Below are 26,576 nucleotides of genomic sequence, written 5' to 3'. Positions count from 1 at the left end.
AACAACGACCAACGTTTGGTTGCCGAAAAAAATTTTCAGCGACCAAATCTGTTGTCGCTAATTTCAACATCGATCAAATAGTTGGTCGTGGAATGTGTCTTCCGCTACCAAAAAAATTGTCATTGAATGTCTATCTTCCCCCACCAATAGTTTGGTCGCAGAATGTATTGGAATGCATTGGCAACAAACATTTTTTGGTGGCAGAAAGTATTAACCTGTATTTAATTAACAATTCAAATTATAAGCTTAATATTTATTTTTGGGCTCGTTCCAAATCCTGTACAACCAACATAGCCTATCCAATATCCATATTGCACAATACATTTGCTCATCCAAATAGAAGTATACACAATGTTAGAGAATCCATAATCATTCATTATAAATATCATCATCTATAAGTCTAAAGTCAAGCATACCTATTAACCATACATCACATATAAATCCATAATCTTTCCTTCTATCTGAAAATTGAAGTTTCTTGAATGAATTTCAATAGAAGATATATGATAGAAAGCTTCAAAAAAAACTAACCACGAAGAGTATGTAGAGAAGAGAAGCAATAGAATGGATCCAAGCCCAACACCAGGTGCCTCAGAATCCAATCCATCGCCACAACCTCAACCTCCGGGCTCTTATAAAGGAGTTTCATCAGCCGGTGCGGAACCGGAAGGACGCCCACGAGAATGCCGCCATGGCTCCCAGCGAGAGAGAAGGTCGGAAGGTAGAGCGGCGGGTGGACGGCCTTCCGGTTAGGGATTTGTTGGATTTGGGTTAGGAAGGAGGAGCGGTTAGGGATCGCCAGTGGGGAGGGTGGGGTTTGTTGGGGGGGGGGGTGTGGGTTGAGGGGCGGCTGCAGGGGTTAGGGATGGGGGGTGGGGGGCGGCTGCAGGGTTTGGGGGAGGGGGTGGGGGGTGGTTGCAGGGTTTAAGGGTTATGATTTGGGTGGGGCGTAAGACACTTTGTTCCATTTTGGATTTCCCACTTTTTACTTTTTTTTATTTATAATTATTCAAAAATAATATTTTTAATATTTTTAAAATTAGAAATTAAATTTGGCGATGTAAATTTCTGTTAATAATCCGTCACTGCCAAAAATAATCTTTTAAAAATTTATAAACACTTGGATTACGATTTTTATGACGGCTGAATTTGTCACTGTTTGATTGCAATTTTGATTACCAGTTTTGTGACACATACCCTGTCACTACGGTGGTCACTAAGTTTTGGCGTCCATCCTACCCGCGCATTCTGTGATCGGTCTGTCACTAATATGTCACTAAGTTCATTCCACGGTGACCAAATTTCTGTCTGTCACTAATCCGTCACAAATAGTGACTGATAACGGGCCGTCACTAATTTTCTGTCACTATACGCTTGTTTTCTGGTAGTATTGGTTTTGATTTTCCGCAATCAAATATGCATTTAGTTGGTGTAGGACAATCATTTAGTAACTAACAAGGATGCGTGCATATTTATTTCTAAGTGGATTTTCGATCCTGCCCGTAGGATGTCCAAGAAATCTATATATTTCTAAGCGGATTTCCGTTCCCACGTCCGCATGCCGCGTATCCTGTCGATCCGTATATTTATTTAACAAGGAGTCAAGCACCGAGCTCGAGCTTTTAAAATTATATCATAATAATAAAAATAAAAAAGAATTTAAGTATGAAGAAAAGTTGTGGGATTGGGATTCAGCCGAAGAGACGAGGATATGCCTAAGTGAATTAAGGTGTTAAACGTCACCGTTTGAAAATAAACAGTTTTTTTTTTTTGAACTTAGAAATTAGCATCTTACAGGGGCTAGTACAACATTGTTCGGTTTTACGGAAACCTTCCACTACCAAATATGCATTTAGTCGGTATAGGATAATTATTCAGTAACTAACAAGAATGTTGGTCGCAGATAGCCTTATTTTCAGCGACTAAACTTTAGTCGCCAAACGTTTTAACTTCACCCCACCAACTTGGTTTTGATTTTCCGCGACCAAATATGCATTTAGTCGGTGTAGGACAATCATTCAGTAACTAACAAAGATGTTGCTCGCAAATAGTCTTATTTGCAGCGACCACTATTCATTTAGTCGTCGAAAGTGGTCGCTGAAAGTGTATTTTCTTGTAGTATGGACTACATACATATCCGCACAGTCCTCACACTGGGTCTTATCGTGAATCCCAATCGGGCCCTCCAAATTGTTTCCTCCCAATGGCTGGGTGACGTGCGAGGGCCTAGGTTGCTAAGATGATGAAGTGGGTTTAAGGCTCGGTTGCACTTTCCGGAGGCGATCATGTCTTGTTGCCTCTATATACATGGTGCAGGGCTGCACCACAATTGTGATCATCTTTCTTCTACTCCACCAGCTACCATGCTGACACCGTTCCAACTCTCCAACCATGGACTGGCTACCCTCATCTTAATTGTTGTCACTTTGGCTTCCTCGTACTGTTACTTCTTTGGTTTTCACCGTCGGAGGGACGTCGCCGGAAAGAACGTTCCCCCGGGATCGTTTGGCTTCCCGGTGATAGGCGAGTCATGGAGCTTTGTCAAGGCTCTGAGGGAGAACAAGGGCAGTGAGTGGATACAGAGGAGGGTGGCGAAGCACGGCCGTGTCTTCAAGACCTCCCTCATGGGCTCCCCTACCGTGGTTATCACTGGCCAAGCCGGCAACAAGTTTGTGTTCGGTTGCGGCAGTGAGTTCCTCAGCATGAAACAGCCGCCTTCAATCGCAAGAGTCACTGGGAAGCAGAATTTCGTTGAGCTCACAGGGATGAGGTATCAATGCTGGTCTTTGTTCAAACAAAATACCCAGATATATCTACTTTTGAGAGAATATATATGGATATATGTCCACATATCTATATATTTATCATATACCTCTGCCATTGTAAATAATACCGATTCAATAAAAATTTGTATGGCTAAGCCTCCTATTTCATCATACACACACTTCAATGAACTAGAAAATCGTTACATGTGACCTAGATAGCACATAACTTGAAGAATATATATCGAACCATGCGATTTCGAGGCATCGGATCCCATGTATCACAAAGACGTCGTACCGTATACAGCATGGACCTTAGAGCATTATGGGCTGTCCTGCAATACATAGATCGAAAGGTTGGTTGAGGTTTGTATATTGTTTACATAATACCATCATGAAATTATCCTTTTGGAGTTTAGCCATTACTTCTTTTCTTTTTTACTTTCTTTCCTTTTTATTTCTATTGTTTCTTCTCGTGAGAGGATCACATCTTTATTTGGATTGCTTCCATCAGGATGAGACTCTGTTTTGCTGTCCCGTCCTAGCTAACATCGGTGGAGTAACCCCACCCTCAAAAGGAGACAAGTAATTTTAAGTAGTGCCATGAGATTGCTTTCCCTTATAGTGACATGCTGTGGATTAATTGCCTGCCAGAACAAGAAGGATTAATTGCATATTAATCCATCAAACACCAGCGATATCAACATATTTATGAAACGTATACAATTTGTCCAATTATTATTATCATCGTTGGTGCAATGTGTGCAGGTATAAAAGGATGAAGGGTGCATTAATGAGCTTCCTAAGACCAGAAAATCTTCAAGACTACATTGGGCATATGGATGCTTTAGTTAAACACCTGCTGCTTGGTGCAACAAAAGGGAAAAACACCATTTTAGCAGTACCGTTTATGAGAAAGCTCACGTTTAAGGTAACATGCAGCCTCCTATTTGGATTGCACCATGAGTCCACAAATGAAGCTTTGTTTGAGGACTTCTCCAAAGCCTTCAAAGGTTTGTGGGCTTTTCCTCTCAATCTCCCGGGGACAACCTATCACCAAGCTTTGCAGGGAAGATCTCGAATTGTCGAGTGCATGTTGCCCGTCCTGCAGAGAAGAAAGGAGCAAATTACAGAGGGAATTGTGAGTCCCAAAGATGACATAATTTCTTCCTTGCTCACATCAAGGGATGAGAACAACGAGCCATTTGGTGATGAGGCCGTAATAGATACCTTCATTGCATTATTAATCGCAAGTCATGATACAACAGCAATCCTTTTGAGTTTGATGGTCTGGAAGTTGGCTAGAGACCCTAAGATCTATGACAAGGTTTTGGAAGGTAATCGAACACTTCGTGGTGTTACATAGAATCTATTGTTCCACTTCTCATCGATGTACATGTTAAGACTCTCTGATTTGTTTAGGCTTCTTCATATATGCTGTGTTTCATTTTCACAAAAACAAATCTTCTGGTGCTGCTTAAGTTTCTATGAAAAAAATATACTTAAGAGAAAACTAGTATCGACTCTAGTAGGCACTCAAAAAAAAAAAAAAAAGAAGAATATAACGAACAAATGATTTTGGGCATTTTTTATAGACATGCTTTAAGAACGAGATTTTTCTTGGAAAGAAAAAAAAAACAAGTTTTAAGAATGAGATAATTAAACACAAGCTGACATGAGGAAAACTTATGTTTTATCTAATGTTATTTTTCCTTCCTTACTAGAGCAAATGGGCATCATAAGGGAGAGAGAGGATGAAACACAAGGGAAGCTCTCATGGAGTGAAGTCCAAAAGATGATATACACATGGAGAGTTGCACAGGAGCTAATGAGGATGATTCCCCCTGTGTTTGGCAACTTCAGAAAAACCCTCAAAGACATCAGCTTTGAAGGCTATGATATCCCCCAGGGATGGCAGGTACCACTGTGATCTCCATTTTTATTCCTCAAAGAACAAATAGAAGGGGTAAGCTATCATGCATGTAACTGAGCCATATATATTAATTTTGGACAGGTATTCTGGGAAGCTAGTGGAACCCACATGAACAAGGATATCTTCGAAGATCCTACGAATTTTGATCCGTCTCGTTTTGATAATCCATCAAAACCAATTCCACCATTTGCTTACATTCCCTTTGGAGCAGGACATCGCAAGTGTATAGGCAACGAGTTTGCTAGAATTGAAGCTCTAGGTATAATGCACCACTTAGTCACAAACTTTGAGTGGTCTCAGCTAATCCCTGAGGAGTCGATCACATGCCAACCGATGCCATATCCATCCAAGGGTCTTCCCATCAAGCTCAAGCCAAGAACTTTCAGAACTGTTTGATTCGCTGAAAACTTGAGTTCATCTTACTCAAGATTGGATGCTACCTTTTTATTTAAAGATGATCTTTATAGAAGGTGTTCCATGGGCATGCAATTCCAGTATTACATGCACTAATATGTACGGTTTGCGATATAAATCAGTATTCTGTGATTAAGGATTGTCACATTGAGGCCTAGACTAGCACATTTATATTTGCTGGGTCAATATTAGAGAGTCAACATTCAGGGCTCAATTGATGACCTATTTGTTTTAGAGAGAAATTGATGTCTTGAAATACTGGAGTGGCCACTATAGCTCATGAAGATATAAAGCAAATGAGCTTGCCTTTAAGGTATCAAATGATTGAGATGAGAATTGAAAAGGATAGTTGGCACTTTGCAGGTCAGGAGTAATGTTCATAAAGCTAAAATGGATGTGTAGGGTTATAACCATTACAACACAAACCCAGTGGCAAAATGTCATCTGAACTCTATATTGAAGGCAAGCAGAGTAGTTCAATAACTTAGCCGAGTTCATATTCATTTTAATAAGAGAACTATTCAGTCAAGTCTAGATTTATATGAACTTCCAAGAATAAATGTGGGAACCTATTTTCCCAAGATTCAAACTCAAGTCCTCCCTGTTCTTAAGATCATAATAAAAAAAAAATCAAAACCTCTCGCAAGGACAAGCGCTAAAGCACCAACCCACCAAAATTCCTTTGGCACCTTTTTCTGAACTCTGCTAACAAGTGCATGTCCCCATCCATGGGATACTGCAATCCGATTAAGACATGGCTGGTTGTTCTTTTTGTTGGTTGACATTTATAACATATATAGTGCTTGGCCATGATCCCATATAGTTAAAGATTAATTTCTTTTTTGTATGTAAATTTTGTTAATTAAAATTTTTGTGGATGAAGCGAACTTCTTTTTTAACTTGAAAGCCAAAAATGCAAGGGGAGACTTCCTTAAACCCCTTAAGCCTTCCTAGGCTGTGGAGCACTCTAACCCACTTCTGTATTCAATAATTAGAATTCTAAACTATGGTATTATCTACAAAGTCTAAGCTATCTTAAGTTATGCAAGGGGTTCCCATCTATATCACCCATCTGATAGATAATGTAAGTTATTTTTGATCACGGGAAAAGATCTTACCACTGCATACAATTATTAAGAGAAGCAACAACAAGATTGTTGAAGTCATCTATCAGATTGTTAGCCAGTACTAGTGACCATGCAAAATAAACAAAAGCTGCGATACGATTAATTCGTGTATCTTTTCCTATATAATCGCTGCAATTATGGACAATGAGAGCAGTTGTAACAAATGCCAAGAATATGCCATATCAAAATGATTTATATCTGAGACTAATCTAGTTTATCGTATAAAAGGATAGATTAACAGGACAAAGTGTCTAAGAAAGAGTGATGATTTAGAAGACATTAGGATTAATTAATACTATATCCCGATTTGCTATAATATTCCCTTGTGTTGGATCTTGGGAAACTCATGAGCATGAAATTTTCCTCTTCATTCAGGGCGGCAAAAGATCAATGGAATCTTTGTACTTTAAGAAAGAGTTTTATGTCGTTATCCATCTTAGTTTGTTTCCGTTTTCATGGCTACGAGTCTGTCTTCTTCTTCCATTGTCCTTGTTCTATGTAGAATTATATCGCCCCTGTTCAAGAGTGCAAGAGCAAGGAACTTTCCACGTCCAAAATACTTTTATATCGACTAAATAGCAAGTAATAATTTAAAAACCTGCAGCAATTATAAAATTATAAAGGCTGGTACAATCCAAATACCTATTGTTTTAAATTCATGCATTCGCATCCAATTTTGCTTCGATCCATATAGGAAGAACGCAACAAAGTAGAGGGTTACAATATTGTCCAAGTTCATCAAATTTTGGTGTATTTCTCTTCTTGTTGAAGGCTTTATATGACCACCTTAGGCATGAGATAACACCACAAGACATCTCCGGACCGTAATCCTTCTATTCTCACTTTCTGAACTCTCTAACCTCGGACTACCTTTGTTTATCCTAACTACTGTCACTTTAGCTTCATTCTTCTGCTACTTTGGTTTTCACCACCAAAAAGACCTCACTGGCAAGAAAATCCCCCCGAGATCACTAGGATTACCGTTATCCTTCTCGAAAAGAAGGAGGCGACAGCAGCGAGGCGACAGCAGCGGAGCGACATGGGTCCATGACAGAGGAATAAATGCGCTTGGGTTCGCTTCCAACGCACGCTTGGTGTTTCGATCGTGTCTGTCTAATGCTTGGTGTTTTTCTGTCATCGTGTTGCTGGTCCTTGCGACCGTGTTGGCCACTATATTTCTCATTTTGGTTGGTTTGCTTGTGGGTGAGACTGATAGCTTGCTTGAGGCAGCAGATATGATGTGCCTGTCATACGTTTGATGTAATGTTAATAAGAGGATTTTCGCTTCCTCAGGTATGGTTTCCTTGTCGCAGCATTTTGGGTGCGTTGCTGATTCTGCCGGGACTTCTTCTAGCGCAAGGAAGATGCTAGGAGATACAGATATATAAGTGGCTTTGTCGATAACGAGCCTTTTTTTAGCAAATTTGGGTTGTAAAGGATTTGCACAAGAACGAATGTTGCACGGAAGGCCCGGTAACTCGGCAAAACTTCCCCCCGTTGAATAGTCAACAGTCAACACAGTTTATAAACGGAATGAGATCTTTCGGACCTTGCGGTGGAATTGGTCGAGCCCACCACAAATCTCCCGCGCATGCAGGATACGTGTCAGAACCTCACCCTCCCTCACGCCCTTCTTAAACCCACCTCTGGGGCCAACCAGCCTCATCTCACTCACACCACTGTGCTAAATCAGAGAGCAACGAAGAAAGGAGAGAAGAGATAGCCGTTTAAGATGGTGAGTACCATGGGAGCTCGTGCGGCATCGGCAATCCTTGCACTGTTGCTGCTCTCCTCCTGGTCTCTGATGGCCGTGATGGCATACCAAGGGAGATCAGGAATGGAAGGGAGAGGGAAAAGGAACGAAGAAGAGGCGCCCGGATCCCCAGAAGGCAGGGGCCTCTTCATGCTGAGCAGGTCTAAGAAGGTGTTGAAGACTGATTCTGGTGAGGTCCGGCTGGTGATGGGATACCAGTATAGGGGCAACCCCAGCCCCATGCACATTGGCTTCATCACCATGGAGCCTAACACCCTCTACATCCCCCAATACATTGATGCCAGCCTCATCCTGTTTGTACGCACAGGTAAACCTCCCTCCCCCTCTCTCTTCATCTCTCTTAGGCATCACAATAGACGGCCGTTTGCATGCATGCACGGCTTCGTGCATGAAGATGTTTAGTTGATTCATATTTTGGTTATAACATGACACTGTCTGGTACTTCATAACATTATCATCGCCTCGTATGCCATCAACTCATTTATGCTGATTTTGTATATGGTGGTAAAGGGGAGGCAAAAGTTGGATACATCCATAAGAATAAGTTGGTGGAGAAGCGGCTTAAATCGGGCCACATCAATGCAATTCCGGCCGGGTCGTCCTTCTACGTCGTTAACTCTGGCAAAAGCGAGAGATTGCACATCATTTGTAGCATCGACACTTCGGAGAGCATCGAATATGGCGCTTTCCCGCAGGTCGTGTCATGAATTTAACCTTTCTCCTCGATTTCCCTACAGGAAGTTCTTCAGTTGAGTTAAAAACGTTGGATTAACATCTTTCGTACGTCCTGTCAATGGCAGTCGTTCTACATTGGTGGAGGAGTGCTCCCAAGGTCGGTGCTTTCCGGGTTTGATGCCAGTACGCTCTCAGCTGCTCTCAATGTGAGCAAATTATATCCAATTTTCTCATTGATCTGGTACAATTAATGGCATATAACAAAATACTTATTCTCTGGGCGTCATGGATTCCCACAGGTCAGCTCTGATCAATTAGAAATGATCATGAAGAGCCAGAGGGGTGGCCCTATCATTCGTCTTAATAGCGAGGCGGCTGACCAACCTGACTATTTGTCTTCCATAAAGCAACTGCAAGAGAGAATGACCCAAGAGGAAGAAATCGATTCCGATGACGATGATGAAGCCAAACAAGAGGAATTAGATGATCTATGGACATGGCGATGCCTTCTCAACTCTCTACTTGGAAAGGGCGACTGCAGGGTGCAGAGAAAGCGCGGGTTGGTCCGCTCACCAGAATCATACAACCTCTATGACACAAAGCCGAGCTATCAGAACGACTATGGGTATAGCATTGCCATTGATAAGCACGACTATTCCGCTCTAAGGCACTCCAACCTAGGGGTCTATCTCGTCAACCTCGAAGCGGTCAGTAATTTCTGTTAACATGATTATTCTTAGCTGTGATAATAAGATTAAAGTTAATTAGTCCATATTATAATGATGACTATAATGGAATTGACCAACTGGATATACACTCCACAATGCATGGTAGTTTTTATTAAGTATCTTCTACTATAGCATTTTATATATGTATGTTCAAGCATCTTACAAGTCTTTGTGCAAATAGGATTACAATCGAGCGTCTCAAAGTCGAGAAGACTTCATGAAAAGATTGACTAAACTCTTTTTTACAACAATTTAAATATAATTGATATGGTCCTTTTTCTTTTTAACTGAATGGAAACTAATATTGGAAATATGTATCATCACATATTCCATTCTATTTATCCTTACAAATTCTTCATGTCACGTTACTTAGTTCTACATCAACCTAAGTATATGACCATCGAGCATGACACTTCCATGCAGGGTGCGATGCTATCGCCGCATGTTAACCCTACTGCGACAGAGTATGGCATCGTACTCCGTGGATCAGGAACTATTCAGGTTGCGTTTCCCAACGGTACAGCCGCCATGAATGCTGAGGTTTCAGAAGGGGATGTCTTCTGGATCCCTCGTTATTTCCCCTTCTGCCAGATTGCATCCAATGGAGCACCGCTTGAGTTCTTTGGCTTCACAACATCAGCGAGAAAGAATAGGCCGCAGTTCCTCGTGGGAGCGAGCTCGCTGCTGCATAGCATGAGGGGTCCGGAGCTTGCGGCGGCATTCGGGGTGAGCGAGGAGCAGCTGGAGAGGCTCGTCAAAGCGCAGCGGGAGGCGGTCATACTTCCGACTTCGCCTCATCGAGAAATGGAGGAAAATGGGAAGGAGAAGCGGAAGGGGGATCAGGTGTTGGTGATGAAGAGGGGGCTCTTTGCATGAGCTTAATTACTACCATTAGCTCTCTTTAGGAATTTTTTTGTTTTTCTTTCGTGGTTATTGGTTTTAATTAGTTTTCTACGTTCATCATTAGTGTCTTGTTGACAGGTTTTGTTATTTTGACAAAGCTTGTTGAATCCCATAAATTATCGAAAAATGACGTTCCATCTTTTGCTAGTCTAAATGAGGTGCCATCTACAGCTTGTGGCTGCAATTTTTTTGAGAAAAATGTTGGCACCAACCAGCACCATAATTGAGAGAGAGAGAGAGATAGCACCATTTTATTAGGGCTAGGTTGAGTGAAAGTCTCTGCAAATATAATCACATTTTTTAAGTATTCATCTATGGCTGCCTATCTATTTCATGAGAATATGTGTCAAAGGGTGAGACTTAAAATCTCATTCCAAGCTTTTTTTTTTTTCTTGGGCAATACATGTAGTTGATATTGTCACAATCTAAAATTTTATTGAAAAAGACTAGCTATGAGATATTATTTGAATTTTTTTTTGATCTTTTCAAAATCTATTCATCGAATAATTAATAAAGAACTAAATACGTATCTGCACAATTTTCATAAAAAAAATTTAAAGTATAAAGGTGACTTTTCATTTAGTTTTAGTTTGAAACTTGACCCTCCAACCCCTAATAAATCTATCCATATAAAAGCTGGCACCGACTAGAATGAAAGAAAACCAGGAACACACGTCCAAATTTTTATGAATTCTATTGTTTCAACAGCGTAAACCTTTCCTATCCAATGAGTACCACTTGAACCAGGTCACTTCAGCAACCAAATACCGTGGCACCTAATTTCACGACTTCCCGGCGTGCCATTATCACAGATGGACTACTACTTGCCCCTCATTTTGACTGCCATTTTACATTTTAGCCCTTACATACCGAGCATTTTATATTTAACATTGTAAACATTTGTGCACCCAATTTCCTGTTTTCTTTTCAAACTTTCTACCTGTCTTCTACACAGTTATATTTATTTTTCACTCAGCTATGCTTATATGTGGGGAACCCAGGTAGAAATCATGGGACATGAATTAAATTTCACTTAAAAAGTATTAAACATAAAATGACAGTCAAATAGAATATCAGCCACTTCTTTTCAATATAAAGGAAGGGTAGGTCTATTGGATACAACAATGCATCTATTATTATGCAACGTCCTAGTAAGAGCAATCTCTATGTGAGACCAATGCCAAGCTAACATTCCTTCATAGATGATGATCAGTACATGCCACTAAGAAGTGCTATACTTTCTACAAGCATATATTTTCTGAGCAGTAAAAGGATTTTGTTTTCAAACATGTTGATTTCTTAAATGGTGAAGTAAGATCATGCATATTGAACTGCATGGTGACATTATATTACATGTCCCTAGGTTCATTAACGATAGCTAAGTGCACAGATAAACTAATAATCTTGAGTGCAATATATAGCTAATTAGGTTGCTACTATCTAAGTTGAGATTTTTTTATTTTATCTTTGGCAACTTCGTCTATTGAATATCTAAACAGTTGGTCTATTTAATATCAGAGCTTGGAAATCAAAACTCACAATAACTTGAAATTATGTATCCCGTATGCAAGTGAAGATAATGAAAAAAGCCAAGTACTTCAAATAAAGAATGGTTAGAGTGATGCTTGAGGCAAGGGGTTGGGTTCTTTGTATATATAGCATCCTCACGTTAATACTAATTAGAAAATTCTTTAATTTTTTTCACAAGCTTCGCTTGTTACTCTAAAAGCACTTAGAATTTTATTAGGTCCACACTTCATACGGTAATCCAATTGATTCATGGGCATCTAGATTTTTTTAAGATCTAATGGAAATCTGCCATGTGACCAAATGCCTAAAATTGGTACTATGAATTATTGGTTACCTATCTCGTCTATATTATAGCCTATCTTGTATGGAAAGCCAAACCCGCAAATCAAGTCTGTAAAACTTCTTAACTTTGAGGGTGTCATCGAGCCAAGTTGGGTTCAAGAACGATCCAACCCAGTCCCGGATTCTAATAGGGATCGATTGGGTCTAAACAGCTAGAAATCAATTGAGTCAAGTTTTAGTCCGAGTATGTACAGAACTATAAAACCCATCGGGTCTATAGATTTGTGATCAAGTCGGGTATGGATTAAGTTTGGGATCAAGCAGCTAATGGATCCACATATAAGAAACTAGTAGAAAAGCTTAGATTTACTATTACAATTAAGAAAAACTAAAAATAAAACATGTATAAATTATATTGAATGTAAGGTCTATTGGATTCGAGCCTTTTATTTTATTAACCTGCATCGGAGCCTTTTATTGGATTCGAGTCTTAAATCCCCTCCAGGGTTATCCCACTCTCAACTCAACTCACACCACAGTGAGAACTGAGAAAGCTAGCTAAGGAGAAGAGAAGAGAGATATCCATTCAAGATGGCGAGTGCCATGGGAGATCGGAGTACTGCACCGGCGATCCTCGCACTGCTGCTGCTCTCCGCCTGGTCTTTGATGGCAGTGACCGGACACCGAGGAAGAGGAATGGTTGGAAGAGAGGAAGGGGATGATGAGGAGATTACCAAACATCCAGAACGCAGGGGCCTCTTCATACTAAGGAGGCCCAAGCAGGTGTTGAAGACTGATGCTGGCGAGGTTCGGCTGGTGATGGGATACCGGTACAGGGGCAACCCCAGCCCCATGCACATCGGTTTCATCACCATGGAGCCTAACACTCTCTACATCCCCCAGTACGATGATGCCAACCTCATCCTCTTTGTCCGCAGAGGTAAATCGATATCCCTCCTCCTCTCTCTTCATCTCTCCTAGACATCACGTAAGATGGCTTTTTGAAATGCAAGCAAGCATGCATGCATGCCTTCGTGCATGAAGATGTTTGGTTGACTCATATTTTGGCTATAAGATGACATGAACTAATAGTTCATAACAATATTATCATCATCACTGCATATGTCATCAACTATTTTATGCTGATTTTATGTGCATGGTGGTATATAAAGGTGAGGCAAAGGTTGGGTATATCTATAAGAATGAGTTGGTGGAGAAGCGGCTTGAATCAGGCCACATCAATGCAATTCCGGCCGGGTCGTCTTTCTACATTGTTAACTCTGGCACCAGCGAGAGATTGCACATCATTTGTAGCATCGACACTTCGGAGTGCATCGAATATGGTGCTTACCCACAGGTGCGTTGTATAGTTATCCTTCCTTCCTTAATTTCCCTGCAAGAAATTCTTCAAATGAGCTGAAAATGTTAGATTAACATCCTTCATGCTGTCAATTAGCAGTCGTTCTACATTGGCGGAGGAATGCTCCCAAGGTCGGTGCTCTCTGGGTTTGATGTCAATACGCTCTCAGCTGCATTCAATGTGAGCAAATTATATTCAAATCTCTTATTGATCTGCTACGATTACGCATAACAAAGCATTTATTCTTTAGGAGTTCCGTATTTCCACAGGTTAGCTCTGATCAATTAGAAATGATCATGAGGAGCCAGAAGAGAGGCCCAATTGTTCATCTAAACTGGGAGGTGGCCGACCAAGCTAATCATTTGTCTTCTATTTGGAAGTGAAGGAGAGGGTGGCCCAAGATAAAGAAATGGATTTGGATGACTACGAGGCCCAACAAGATAAAGATGATGCATGGACGTGGCGATGCCTTCTTAACTTTCTACTGGGGGAGGGAGATTGCAAGATAAAGAGAAGACACGAGCCTGTCCATTCGCCGGAATCGTACAACCTTTATGGTGCGAAGCCAAGCTTTGAGAACAAGAAGGGTTATAGCATTGCCATCAATGAACATGACTATTCCCCTCTGAGGCAGTCAGGACCTTGAGATCTATCTCGTCAATCTGAAAGCGGTCAGTAATTTCTTCTAAGATATTACCATGATTATTGTTAGATGACATAACGAGATTAAGATTGATTAATCAATACAGTATTAACTGATTATTATGGAAGTGATGAATTGTATGATATATTGTAGTGTTCTGCTACTTTTCTAGACTTGTACAAGGTTACTGTTTTCTATCATCAAAGTAAGATTTAAAATAGGATTTGAAAAAATTGAGCAAAGCTGCAAACAAAAGAAGGTTCCACAAAAAAGGATCGAGTAGACTGTTATAAAGATGTCTATATAATCAATGTAATCTCTTCTTAAAAGAAGAAGATTGTGATATATATTATTTTAGTTGTATGTACCCATCACATCTTCTTCTATGTGTTATAACAATTCTTCTTGTCAGATTAGTTCTCTAAGGTAGTAATATGACCAATTGAGAATGATACTTCTGTGCAGGGATCGATGCTATCGCCGCATGTTAACCCAACTGCGACAGAGTATGGCATCGTACTTCGTGGATCTGGGACTCTTCAGGTTGTGTTCCCCAATGGCACGACTGCAATGAATGCCGAAATGTCGGAGGGGGATGTCTTCGGGATACCACGCTACTTCCCCTTCTGCCAGGTTGCGTCCCATGGAGCACCGCTTGAGTTCTTTGGCTTCACAACATCGGCAAAAAGGAACCGGCGGCAGTTCCTCGTGGGGGCGAGCTCGCTGCTGCATGGCATGAGAGGTCCAGATCTCGCAGCTGCGTTTGGGGTGAGCGAGGAGCAGCTGGAGAGGCTCGTCAAAGCACAGAGGGAGGCTTTCATACTTCCAACTTCTTCTCATCGAGAAAGCGAGGACAAGCAGAAGGGGAAGCAGAAGGAGAAGTAGAATGGGGAGAAGTTGGTAATAAGGAGGGGGTTCTTTGCATGAGCTACTACCACAAGCTCATCTTTTTGGGATTTCTATTATCTTTCGTTTGTTAATGGGTTTTGTTAATGGGTTTTGTTTACTTCTTTTTGTCATCATTTTTGTTAGTTCGAGAAAGCTTGTTGAACTCCATAAATTAACCTAAAGTGAGGCTCCTTTTTTCAGAGGCTAAAACGAGGTGCAATCTTCCACTTATGCTAGCTGCATGCAATTTCTTGGAAAAACAATGATAGGGAAAGCCACCATCATTTGTCTTACCAAAAGAAAAAAAAAGAAGAAGGCACTATCATTTCACTAGAGCTAGCATATGTGAACTTAATATAATCATGTATATCTTTGTAGTGTTCATGGCTACCTATTTGGGTGTGAGAATATATCAAATGGTCAAACTTGAAATTTAGGCGATGTTCATTGTTGAGATATTACAAAATTTTAGGAGGATAAACATGATCTTTCTCTGATTTCGGAGTGAGGCTTGGTCCTCCAATGCCTAACATACATAAAAACAAGCACTAACTAAAATGCAAGGAAATAAAGTTTTATTGAGAGTCAATCCTTTCTTGTCTGAAAATTGTCTTGCAAGATGAGTGCAGCCATGTCATACTCCGGATTTGAGGCATGACATCTTTGATGAGCTTGCAACCATTGCCTCCCTCCTTGGACACTTTTTATCTTTCATTTATTACAAAGAAGAATTTTTTCCTTTAAGTAATCCAATTAGATCCTTTTATGGCTCGCAGTCGAGGATGATAGTTGTATTGTTCTTGCTGAACTGGATCTTGACGTGCATTACACGTTTGAAGTAAATGGATGCTATGTAAAGGACTCAACTTCGAGTTGGATCTCTTTTTGCAACAATTTTATTCCTGTTGTCCGCTCCCATCTCCTCCTCCAACTCCAAAGACTTCCATCTAACCTCCTCTGTTTGTTCTTTTTATTGTTTGCCATCCTAGCCGTTGTCTTTTTATTTTGTTTTGATTCGTTTTCGTTCTGAAGCCCAGAGCGAAACAGAGTTCACAGAATCAGACCCGACCTCCCTGTTGTCTGTTTTCCTTTTGTATTGATTCATTTACTAGATGAATTTGATGGATTACCATCTTCAAAAGATGGGGAAAAAAAAAATCTGCGATTGCTCGGAAACAGCCTGTCATGTACCTCACAAACACAAAATCCAGACATCCAAATACCGCAGCAGTGGAAATAGCTCTGTTTCGATGATAACATTTCGGTGATTGGAATATCATGCTTCACGGATTTCTTAACTTTGTTTTCATTTCATTCTGTGATGCAGAAATTGCCCTATTGCAGATTTTTCTTGGCTATATTAAGCCATTATGAGAGTTGAATACTGGATCAATGTATGTGCATCCAAGCTTTGAACTCTGGAGTGATTCATCTTAGGAACATAATTCATAAGTATGCTTTACTTATTTATTTGGTGTTGCTAACGCATGCTTTAATGTTTATTGGAATGAAAAACTTGATTTGCTTGAAATCATCTGTGAAATATGCTGGTTTAAAAGATGCAATGAAATGTTAGCCAGAAACTAATATTTCTCTTGCTAATATCCAACTTCAAATGGAATTTCCTATCCTAAGAAATCCAACCCGCGCATGGGACCCCTCTCGATCTGCAAGTTATAACAGGAATACTATTTTTTCTGCCTGAGAATCTCAGAGGGACAAGGACAAGACTGCTGCTTCACCATATAAGAAAAATAATGCCAAAAGTGAATATCATTTGAGACACATTACCGAGTCCAGATTAAAAGAAACTAACAGCCCTTAAAAACAAAACATGGTTCATAATCTCTTCACCACAGCACAATCATAACATGCACTATGCAACAGTAATATCAGCATTTTATGTTCCAATAAAGTTTTTGAATACTTGGATTCAAGGGTCTTCCAACTGCATAGAGTATGAAGAACCAGTTTGCTACATTAAAATGGTTCTCTGGAGCCCAAACGGGGGGTGGGGAGGTTGTGGCGCGATACCGGTTTGAAAACACCATATCCTGTAAAGCCAGTTTGCAAAATTCCAATAAATCGCAAAGTTCAACACCATGTCTTTGGCCAATCTGAAATTGAACACTCCGTTGTTTCTGTCAAATCAGTCGGAAACAAAATAGTTTGACCCAATGGCCAAATTATACAAGACTTTCTTTAAAACTATTCAGGTACAAAAGAGTACATCTTTACATATGACCCTAATTCTGGGACCTCCGACCACAGAGCACTTGCCAAAAAGACAGCACGCCAGCTTATCAAGGTCACTTGTTTAGTTGTCCAGAATTCTGTATGTTTAAATGTATCTCGCTAACAAAACACATAGGGCTTTCAGATTTCTTAGCAACAGTTCAACATTTTGCATGACTCCATCTGTACATCATGGCATTACAGCCAATTTGGCGCATGAGGTTTATTTGAGATCATATTTGAGACTTGATCATCCGTAACCTTTGTCAAAGAACGATACTGCAATTTGACACTCTCCGCGTTGTCCAATGTCTTCACTACATACCTGTTTATGATGGATACTAGGATGGTATCAGTTCCGCAATACTACATATATTGCTGCTTCCATGTGAAATGCTTTCCATAACACAACCTTGGATACAATTATGGTGCCAATAAATGCTATTGTTGCAATACGAAAAACTAAGTACAGCCAATCAGCCAGTCGCCAAGCATAGAGTAACTGAAATTGTAATACTACCAATAGTTACTGAAAATTTTTCCAGATATTACTCAATAAACTAATAAACAAATTTAACTTCTTGCTCTTTGAATTTGAAAACAATTTAAAGTTGTTGAGGCCATCCTTCAAGTTCAACATGTCACTTCAATGGGATAATTGTTGATTACATACAAGGTATTTTATGTAAATTATGTATAAGTGCCGTGTAATGAATCTATATAGTTAATTGATACTTAATGCATGGTGAATTGGAATGAATAGAATCAAATTGCTATGATTTTAATTTAGGAGTCAAATATGAGACGGGTTGCACCAGGATACCAAAAGAAGGCAATCACCAAATTTTCCCTTGGTCAATGCATCTATTGTTAGGTCAGTCTATATGTGACCAACAATCTTAGTATTCACTCCATCACCCTAAAATCGAGAATACATTTATTTAGTCAACCTAAACTCTGGAATATTTTGCCAAAGTTGACTCATTTCAGTGGCAACCAATCTGAAAAGAAGGTGACAAGATTTGGCTGCTTTTCATCAGTTTTAACAACCTTGGCTGCACTCTGACTTTGGTTTCAAGAAGATTCATTTCCAGACAAAATTTAATTGGCTATATCTAAAACCCTCACAGAACGGACTTGTTTGATCACATTTGAAGCTGCAACAAGGAATTAACAATCTGATTCACATTTCACCTTGTGCTCAGGGGTGGCTTTGTGGAGAATAAAAGAAATCTTTCATAGAGAATAACACATTTTCAGTGAAATTTCAGACCATGAAATGGCCAAAGTAACTAATAATAACCACCTTGGCAATCCACATTTGTCATGCACCTAATGCATATACCAACTTTAAGCAAACTCATCGTCATGCATGCATTAATGCAAGTGTGCATGTACATATGTGCAAACATATGTACATACATATATAAGTGAATATGTGCAATCTTAAAGAAAAAATAAAAAAAAAAAGCATTTTACTTAGGTTTTATTAAGTCAAAGTTTATCCATATTTCTTCACAAACAAAAAATTGTCTTAAACGTGTAGTATCAATGAAGAGACCTGATCCTTTTAAACGTACCTTCCCTAACCATTCTGATTCCCTCTCCCTTTACAAGCAGTGACACGATCCCTTCTCAAAAAGATCAAATCATTCTAGAAAGAAAGAGCAAGAAAGCGAGAGAGCAAGAGAGAAACGGAGGGGAGTGGGAGAGAAAAGGGTAGGGAGGCAGGAAGGGTGAGAGAGAGAGAGAGATGAATGCTCGTTAAAATGACAAAAGAGGAGAGTAAAAGTTGCAATATATGGATGCGAATGCCTGGCATTTTAAGTGGTGCAACTATACTATGATAAGCAGTCCTTCACAAAAATAAATCAAAATGTTTGGAAAAACAACTGACCATCCATTTAAGCACTGTGTTGTCACAACTGCCACACGTCCAACAAACCGCTGTGGTGTCCTCTTGTTACCCTGAGAGACACAGACAGCATTTAAAATATTTAGTGTAATGGAATAAAAAAAACAAAACTGAAGTTGCTATCATACCTTGATTATAACCCGATCAGAAACTGAAAATGGAAACTGAACACCTTTACCCCGAGAAAAATCCACAGGAAAAGGATCAACAAAACTACATTTGTCCTTCATAAGAAAGGAAGTGGATGATTTTAGAATGCCAGAACATCATTGAATATTAAAAGAAAAAATCTCAATTTTGAAAAGTGCAACCTATTGAAAATGCATACTTGTTCAAACCTATCTCTTCTTCTTTTGGATGATTTTGATGATTGTGACTCTTCTTCGCGGCGGAAAGCCTGAACTGCAGAACGAAGAGCTGAAGAAGTGCAATAAGAAAGTGAGATAAGATGAAGTTAGTGATGAACCGAAAATCATAACTAAACTACCACCAAATTCTGTATATATAAGAAGAAAAATACAAGATTAAATTAAGAGCTACCAGTTGAGCCGAATCAGGAAAGAGCATTGTAGTATTATCACAATGTAACTCAACTCAACTCAACTAAGCCTTAATCCCAAACTAGTTGGGGTCCGCTACATGAATCCTTTTCCTCCATTTCGCTCGGATTAGGGATTATCACAACGTACATGTTGCTAAATAAAGTTATATGAAGATGCTGGCAGGAGAGTAATTATGATTCAGTAACAAGAATCTTCATAGAATAGAAGTTTTTAAGTTTTGATAAAGACCTCCCAAACAGCACCAAAGATTCAACAGATTTGATCCCAATAGATTAAGGTAAATAAAATTCTATATATTTCCAAAAAGTGGGGCATAAAGATTTTAAAAGCAAAATATAAACCAGCTACGCACCAATAAACATCGACCAGAGCCCTGGACCCAATACATACAAGACCAGTAGAAAGGATATGTAAACCACAACCATGCACAATTCACATAACTTCAGGCCTGAACATTCACTTTGCTCAAATACTACCCCTTACTATAATGTAGATATACAACTTCAGAAGTTAATTGTTATGCATCAATGTTTATAACTTTGATGTCCTCAAATGCCTTGAGAATTTTAACTGTAATATGTAGATGTAAGCACTCTGATTCCCAAGATTTCTTTTTTTTTAAGAAAAAAGAACTTATCAATCCAACTTAGCAGGTCAATTGGTCTATTATGTTTAAGTTCAACCACTCCAGCAGAAACAAACATAATGGAGGTTGTATTCTTGTTCTGCAGAAAAATATCACGATAGTAATCACACTGAAAACCCTTATCATCTTTTAAATTAGCATTATATGGTAAAAAAGGAAAATTTAAATGCCTGAAGAACCAAAAAAGTCCTTCAAACCTGCATGGAAATTGTAAGCACTAGAAAGAGTAGCATTTTATGAGTACGAGACCACACAGTCTTAGAGATCACTGAATGGCAAAGGAGGTCTATATTTATTATGTCACATATTTGCATGGAAATATAAGTTTATGTGCATGAAGAGGAGTAACAATTCAAGTGGTCAAAAATTAATGAAAATCACCTAATCTAATAATTAGTTTGTCAATTGTATTGGAGCTTTCTTATGTGTTCATGAGGTGGACAGAATATGTTTGGTCATATATCTAGAATCCGCATCCTTCAACATGATTCATGCTACTGAAATTCATGCAGAACAAATCTCATCAGGCTTGAACTCTTTGATCCATAAATCAGACAAAAATATTTATTGTCTATAATATTTAAAATTTTTGTTTATAGATATCCTAAATGTTGAAAGCATTATTAGTGATGTCGAATGATGGCTTACTGCACTTTGCAGCAATAGAATTTGGTTTAAGTTGTATCATCTTGTCTAAGTTAAGAATGTGATGCGTTAACAATGTGTAGAATTAAATTAACAAGATACTAAAGAGCCATGCCCTAGCATCCTATTCCAACTTGCCTCACCCTCTAATTGGAGGCCAGTTGGATCTTGATGTGAATTGAAAATTGGTAAAATTCCAGAACTACGCATCACAAGTCATCATCCAAACCAATGCTCCATTTCCATTTTTCCACTTCTGCATACTCTCTTCATTGTTCCCTCCCTTCTCTTACGCATACCCAATACCTTCAGCAGATTTTACCCATTGCCCCCCACCCCCCAAAAAAAAGAGATTCCATTCATATGTAAAACAATGATTAGAGGAAAAAGAAAATCAAAATGACATTCCTATCCTAGATAAAGATGAGAGCAGAGTTCAGCACCTTCCTCGTAACAAGATATGGGAGAGCAGTTCAACACCTTCTCATAAATCCTTTACTAATGGGAGGAAGTGAGATGGAAGGAAATGAATGAGCCAAGGAAAAGAGAACTCTTCCATTTACTACACAGACCTTTTCTTTTCCCCTCTAATGAGAGGCACCGTCCAAGTCCATCTCATTAGCTGTTACATGAGAAATGATATTTTTTCCTCTATGACTTTATGGCCATCATAAAAGTTGTCTTTATTTGATAAAAGCACCAGTTTTTTGACAGAAATATCAAGATTCGTCATCGTCATGGTGCCATAGTTGTTTATCAGAAAAACACAAGGTTAGCGATGAGCGAGAGAGCTCTGGAAGATAAAGAAAGTTCCATTGCAAGCTCTCTGGTTTGGAAAGTCCAGACTAGAACAAACAGCAAGATAAAATTTGATTTGAAGAAGAAATTAGAATAGCAGATGGGGGATTACTAGTAGATTTCAATATTGACTGGATGATGATGACTGATGAGCTCTCACTCCTATAATGGAGATCTCTCTGTTTATGATATCTCCTAAGAACAGAAGGTGTGGGAGGCGAAAAGCTAGAAATAGAGCACAGCGTAAACGATGATTTACAATGAGTAGTTATGAGACTTCATTAATTGATGGTTTTTATTTAGATCCAACTGCCTTTGCCAATAAGAGGACGAGGTAGCATAGTTTTGGGATGCCATGGTGTGGCTTCCTAACATTCCTCTAAATTAATAATAGCATAGAGAAAAACCATTGGTGATACACCGAGAAACCTAGCCATTCAACAGGATTGAAGCATAGAAACCTTCAGATCGCATGAAATAAATGCGATTTAAATTTGCCTAAAATGTGAATTTCACTTCAGTTTGTTACAAATGGGTATAAGATGCAAAATGATTCAAAGTCCAACAGATAAACCATAATAATATCTATGAAGCCTTGTTCCAAACACTTAGTTTCATATATCAGGATTTGAATTACAACAAATAAATCAATGCTGCCTATAAGTTGCCTCTCACTAGTAGATTTAATAACAGCAAGAGAAAAAGAAAATAGTATATCTGATTGAAAAGCAATTACATGGAACACTTATTGATGTTGGCAAATGAAATGATGCACAATGCTATGATGCAGACACATGAACAAAATATTCTATGCAGCCTCCAGATCTGCCATTTGCCGTGTCTTTGTTAGCTTATCATTTGCTATGGAGATGACTCATTCCAAAGGAAAAGTGATGCTTGGAATGACACCCATTCATGGATATATAAAAGGATGTTTTTCAATAGGCAAAAAAGGCAGCATCCAGGTCCAGCATATAGTTTTCCAGGCAAATATCCAGAAGAAGAGTTCTCCACATATCCTGCTCAATCTTGCTGTGTGGCAACTACAGCAGTAAATCTAACAACAATGAGAACATGATGATGAAGCAAAAATTGAAATGACAACAAGGCTCTACCACTGCAAAAAATAGCAATATAGCACAATTATGAAGCCTTCACCCATCTGTCTTTGTCAGTCTCTACTACCTAATTGCAAGCAACAATTGATGCCATACCCAAGTTTGGTCGGACGGAATCTTCTGAAATTGGCCGATGACATTCGTAACAAGCTTTCTGCATGTACAAGACAAGACTTCTTAGTAAGAACCTTTAATTTATTTGATGTTAGCTTGTATATTGTATTTAATGGTTTCAGCTCTGTTAAAATTCTTTTCACTTAACAATATCATGTTATCAATGCTAACTTATGAGTAGGATTTGCTAATATTTTGTTCTGTACATATTTATGTTCATTAGCATCAGCAAACATGATTTATTAGACTAAGGGCATCACTTTTTTGGCATGACAAGCATGTCATCAAATTCTATAGCATAAATTTTATTACTAAAAAACAACCCACTGCTTTCACTGCTATATACTAGAAGCCTACTGGTGTCATAAAAAGCCAATTAAAATATTTCAATCTGAAGCTCAGGTCTAAAACTGGCAGCTCTTAGAGCTAATCCTGGAAGAAACTTTTAACAAAGTCTTGTATCTTTAACAAATATACCTAGTAAATTTCATTAAAAGTTATGATATTGGTCCCTAGAAAGATTCAAAACAGCAAATATAATCGCAAAACCACTGCAGCCAGAATTCATTGTAGAAGAACTCCGGCTTGAGCATTTGCACTTATAAACAGCAACTGACAAACAAGCAATTGTCTTTATTGCCACAATAAAACGAACCAATGACAATCATCTATATGACCTTAAATGAATAGTTAACTTAGGAAAAAAATGTACAGAGTATGAATGCTTCTAGAACGCACCATTCTATATATATGCTGCATTCCAGTACTTCCAAAAGAATGTCCGCATGATAATATCATTGCATCGTCCATGAGAGCACCTCTAAACATGCACATTTAGCAAAAGAAAACATGCAAAAGTTAGCAGTCACCAAAACAATGATTTCTTTTTTTTTCCTTAACACATCTCAAGATAGTCTCCAATCATGCATAACTTATCCCACACTGAATATTCATGCAAATATTATCATAACTTCTAGATAATTGTACCAATGCAAAAGTTAGCAGTCACCAAAACAATAACTTTCTCTTTTTTTGCCCCTTAATACATCTCAAGATAGTCTCCAAACATGCATAATATATCCCACACCGAATATTCATGCCAATATTATCCTAACTTCTAGATAATTGTACAAATCACCATCAACATTTTGGGATAAATAGTGTATGCTGCATTTGCAGATATTTAGTTCTAGAATTGTGACTATTTCTTTTTGCAAAATTTAAGAAAAAAGACATAAAATTTGAGTTCTAAGAACTACTTAGTTTAAAAAAATGGAGGAATGTAAGATGAAGAAGACGGACTTGGAAAAGTCTATGCAGGAAATTTCAGACATGATCCTGAGGATATGAATTTTCATGACACAGCAAACGACCTAATTGTATATAATCATAAACTATAATCTCAAATAACATAAAGAGTTGCAAGTTAAATTAATGAAGTACATGGGTCTTTGGTTTACCTAAATGCATCCTTAATAGTAAGTTATACAAAATCTCTACACATACTAGGGCTAATGATGACCAAACAACCAAGCAGAGAAGGGCAGGCACAGCTCCACTACCTTAGTAGTTACTTCTTCCTTCATACGAAGCCAGTACTTTGGCCTTCAAAGGGATATCTACCCTGTCCAAGTTTACCCAAGTAAAAGTCGCCTAAATAGTTGAATAGCCAAGTAGTGGCATTCAAACAAGTTTACATCCTTAACAGAAAAGAGAGGGAAAGAATCCACCAGCTGACTCCAAGCAGATCAGCAAAGTTCATTGAATTAGGTTTTGACATTCTTCACAAAAATTGAAATTAGTTCCACTTACCACCAAATTTAGAACAACCAACAAACACACAGGCTCAGCGAAATGCACAGGATGCTTCCAGTGAATTTGGGTACAGAAATCCATAATCCACCTTTACACACTATCTAATAGATGGTATGGAGTTTCTGGAGTACACAAGCATCCACAGAGCACTTAGGATTATAAAGATAGATCATAAACTCACGTTATTGGATCCGAGAGGTGTGCCCTCAATGACTCCCAGTAACCAGCTGTTAACCCAACCTCCCTTCTACCACTGAACCCACATCCATTCTCGCCTCCCACCTCCTTCTGCGCAGAAGTTGATCCCTCTCCCCCATGGATCGCATGGGTGGAGTACGGGTGAGGATCCACGACAGCAATAGCATTCTCGTAACCATCCATCCGACCCTGCTGGTATTGCTGCTCCCCAAAATTTCCTCTTCCTCCATTCCCATCCTTCGCCACCACTCCTCTACTCAACCCTAAAACACCAATAAACAAAAAACCACTAAGAATTATAGCTTAAAGAACCAAAAGCACATAAAAGGATTTTTTTTTTTTTACCAAAAGACGAATGACGCTCCTGTGAGTTTGCCCTGTCGTCGTGAATCTTCTCCGAACTACTCTGTACACTACCGCTGCTATTGTTGTTAGCTTTGTAATTGCCGTCGTCCACCGACACCAAGCCATCCCCCTCATCGACATCCTCATCATCGTCATCGCCATCATCCTCCTCGTCCTCTTCTTCCCCATCCGATCCGTCACCACTAGGCGAGCCCTCATCCCTCACGGCGCCCCAACTCTGGTTCGAAAAGAACCGCGGGTCTCGATTGCCGGAGAAAATCTTATCGCCGTCGACGGCGAACCCGGAGGCGGGGGCGCCCACGGCCCGCGACTTCCGCGCGCCGGCGTGGTCTCCGTCGCCGCGGGAGAAGGGAAAGGCGTCGCCTTGGAACACCATGCGCGAGCTCAGCCCATTCTCTGCCCTCCGCGGCTGGACCAAATCCAGCTCCTCCGACGCCATGATCGTCTCCTTAAACCCTACGCCACGGTGCCTCAAATCCCATCGGAAAGCCACAAAGCTAGCATCTTTAGAGAGCTTTCGAGATAGAGAACGAGGGTTTGGTCGAGGGATCGAAGAATGGAGGGGAATCGAAGTGGATTTCCTCACGGCGAATGGTCTAAGAAGGGCTTAGGGTTCGGGGGATGGACTCGAGGACGGGGACAATGCGGATCGAAAGGGGGGTGGGGGATTGTAGGGCGTCTCCGTCAAAGCGGAGCGGCTTCAAGATTCGCGCAGCGAGGGGCGCATGGGTCTTGCCGGCTTGGGTTTTGGCCGTACTGCGTACGGAGAACAAGGCGATAATCGCCGTTGATTCGGTGCACCATATCATAGACGGATCTGCCGATGTAGTCCCTATCTTGATACGCTTAGATAAGCCCTCGTCCATTTCATCCGCATAGAAAACAGACAAGGTAACGATAGGTCGCTGTCCCGTTCTTTTCTAAGTGGCAAACAGATTCGTGTTCAAGTAATGGACGGCAGATCAAACGTTCGCAGATAATTCTATTTACGAGTATTAATGGTGAATAACTTCGCACTTAGCACCTATGTAACTAACCTGGTCCGCACGACAAGAAGAAAATGCGTCTGGTCAGAGTTTTCAAGGTGGAAAAGTAACGTTCCAATAAAATTTTCATATTCGTTAAAAAAATATAAAAAAATAAA

At 39.5% G+C, this 26,576-nt stretch overlaps 3 protein-coding genes and 1 pseudogene across 4 annotated transcripts; 3 read left to right on the top strand and 1 right to left on the bottom strand.

Annotated features, from left to right (window-relative positions):
* Positions 1 to 2,268: 2,268 nt before the first annotated feature.
* Positions 2,269 to 5,384, top strand: LOC103706257 (taxane 13-alpha-hydroxylase-like). The gene is made up of 4 exons (XM_008790311.6): positions 2,269 to 2,770; positions 3,531 to 4,099; positions 4,487 to 4,680; positions 4,777 to 5,384. The coding sequence occupies exons 1-4, from the start codon at positions 2,286 to 2,288 to the stop codon at positions 5,089 to 5,091; spliced, it is 1,563 nt and encodes a 520-aa protein (XP_008788533.5). The 5' UTR covers positions 2,269 to 2,285; the 3' UTR covers positions 5,092 to 5,384.
* Positions 5,385 to 6,337: 953 nt separating this feature from the next.
* LOC103706316 (vicilin-like seed storage protein At2g28490) lies at positions 6,338 to 10,443 on the top strand. Its single transcript, XM_039124902.3, has 5 exons — positions 6,338 to 8,317; positions 8,521 to 8,705; positions 8,811 to 8,891; positions 8,985 to 9,392; positions 9,837 to 10,443. Exons 1-5 carry the CDS (start codon positions 7,969 to 7,971, stop codon positions 10,287 to 10,289), a joined length of 1,476 nt encoding a protein of 491 aa, XP_038980830.3. The 5' UTR covers positions 6,338 to 7,968; the 3' UTR covers positions 10,290 to 10,443.
* A 2,147-nt stretch (positions 10,444 to 12,590) lies between these two features.
* LOC103706315 (vicilin-like seed storage protein At2g28490) lies at positions 12,591 to 15,016 on the top strand (annotated as a pseudogene).
* Positions 15,017 to 17,126: 2,110 nt separating this feature from the next.
* Positions 17,127 to 26,251, bottom strand: LOC103706256 (U-box domain-containing protein 62-like). Of its 2 annotated transcripts, none has more exons than XM_088703401.2 (8): positions 25,412 to 26,251; positions 25,050 to 25,329; positions 23,792 to 23,873; positions 23,036 to 23,093; positions 19,498 to 19,586; positions 19,298 to 19,393; positions 19,152 to 19,222; positions 17,127 to 17,595 (listed from the first exon to the last, which is right to left on the bottom strand). In XM_088703401.2, exons 1-8 carry the CDS (start codon positions 25,869 to 25,871, stop codon positions 17,505 to 17,507), a joined length of 1,227 nt encoding a protein of 408 aa, XP_088559527.2. In that variant the 5' UTR covers positions 25,872 to 26,251; the 3' UTR covers positions 17,127 to 17,504. The 2 variants fall into 2 exon arrangements, with proteins under 2 accessions (XP_088559527.2, XP_008788532.4); XM_008790310.5 differs by having other exon boundaries at positions 17,127 to 17,579.
* Between the last annotated feature and the right edge of the window lie 325 nt (positions 26,252 to 26,576).

The sequence above is a fragment of the Phoenix dactylifera genome, chromosome 8, assembly GCF_051530095.1.
Source record: "Phoenix dactylifera cultivar Ajwa chromosome 8, Ajwa_hap1_PhDact_Kaust_v1.1, whole genome shotgun sequence".
NCBI classification, from domain to species: domain Eukaryota; kingdom Viridiplantae; phylum Streptophyta; class Magnoliopsida; order Arecales; family Arecaceae; genus Phoenix; species Phoenix dactylifera.
The sequence above is the reverse complement of the archived record's forward strand: the minus strand, read 5'-3'. Positions and strand labels throughout refer to the sequence as shown.

Excerpts from the sequence above, each read along its gene's own strand:
- LOC103706257 (XM_008790311.6), top strand. The coding sequence starts at position 2,286 with ATGTCTTGTTGCCTCTATATACATGGTGCAGGGCTGCACCACAATTGT. Across the intron at positions 2,771-3,530 it reads GTTGAGCTCACAGGGATGAG|GTATAAAAGGATGAAGGGTG; the intron begins GTATCAATGCTG and ends CAATGTGTGCAG. Across the intron at positions 4,681-4,776 it reads ATATCCCCCAGGGATGGCAG|GTATTCTGGGAAGCTAGTGG; the intron begins GTACCACTGTGA and ends AATTTTGGACAG.
- LOC103706316 (XM_039124902.3), top strand. The coding sequence starts at position 7,969 with ATGGTGAGTACCATGGGAGCTCGTGCGGCATCGGCAATCCTTGCACTG. Across the intron at positions 8,706-8,810 it reads AATATGGCGCTTTCCCGCAG|TCGTTCTACATTGGTGGAGG; the intron begins GTCGTGTCATGA and ends TGTCAATGGCAG. Across the intron at positions 9,393-9,836 it reads ATCTCGTCAACCTCGAAGCG|GGTGCGATGCTATCGCCGCA; the intron begins GTCAGTAATTTC and ends ACTTCCATGCAG.
- LOC103706256 (XM_008790310.5), bottom strand. The coding sequence starts at position 25,871 with ATGGCGTCGGAGGAGCTGGATTTGGTCCAGCCGCGGAGGGCAGAGAAT. Across the intron at positions 23,094-23,791 it reads TGCAGCATATATATAGAATG|AAAGCTTGTTACGAATGTCA; the intron begins GTGCGTTCTAGA and ends TTGTACATGCAG. Across the intron at positions 19,587-23,035 it reads TTCCGTCCGACCAAACTTGG|CTCTTCGTTCTGCAGTTCAG; the intron begins GTATGGCATCAA and ends GCACTTCTTCAG.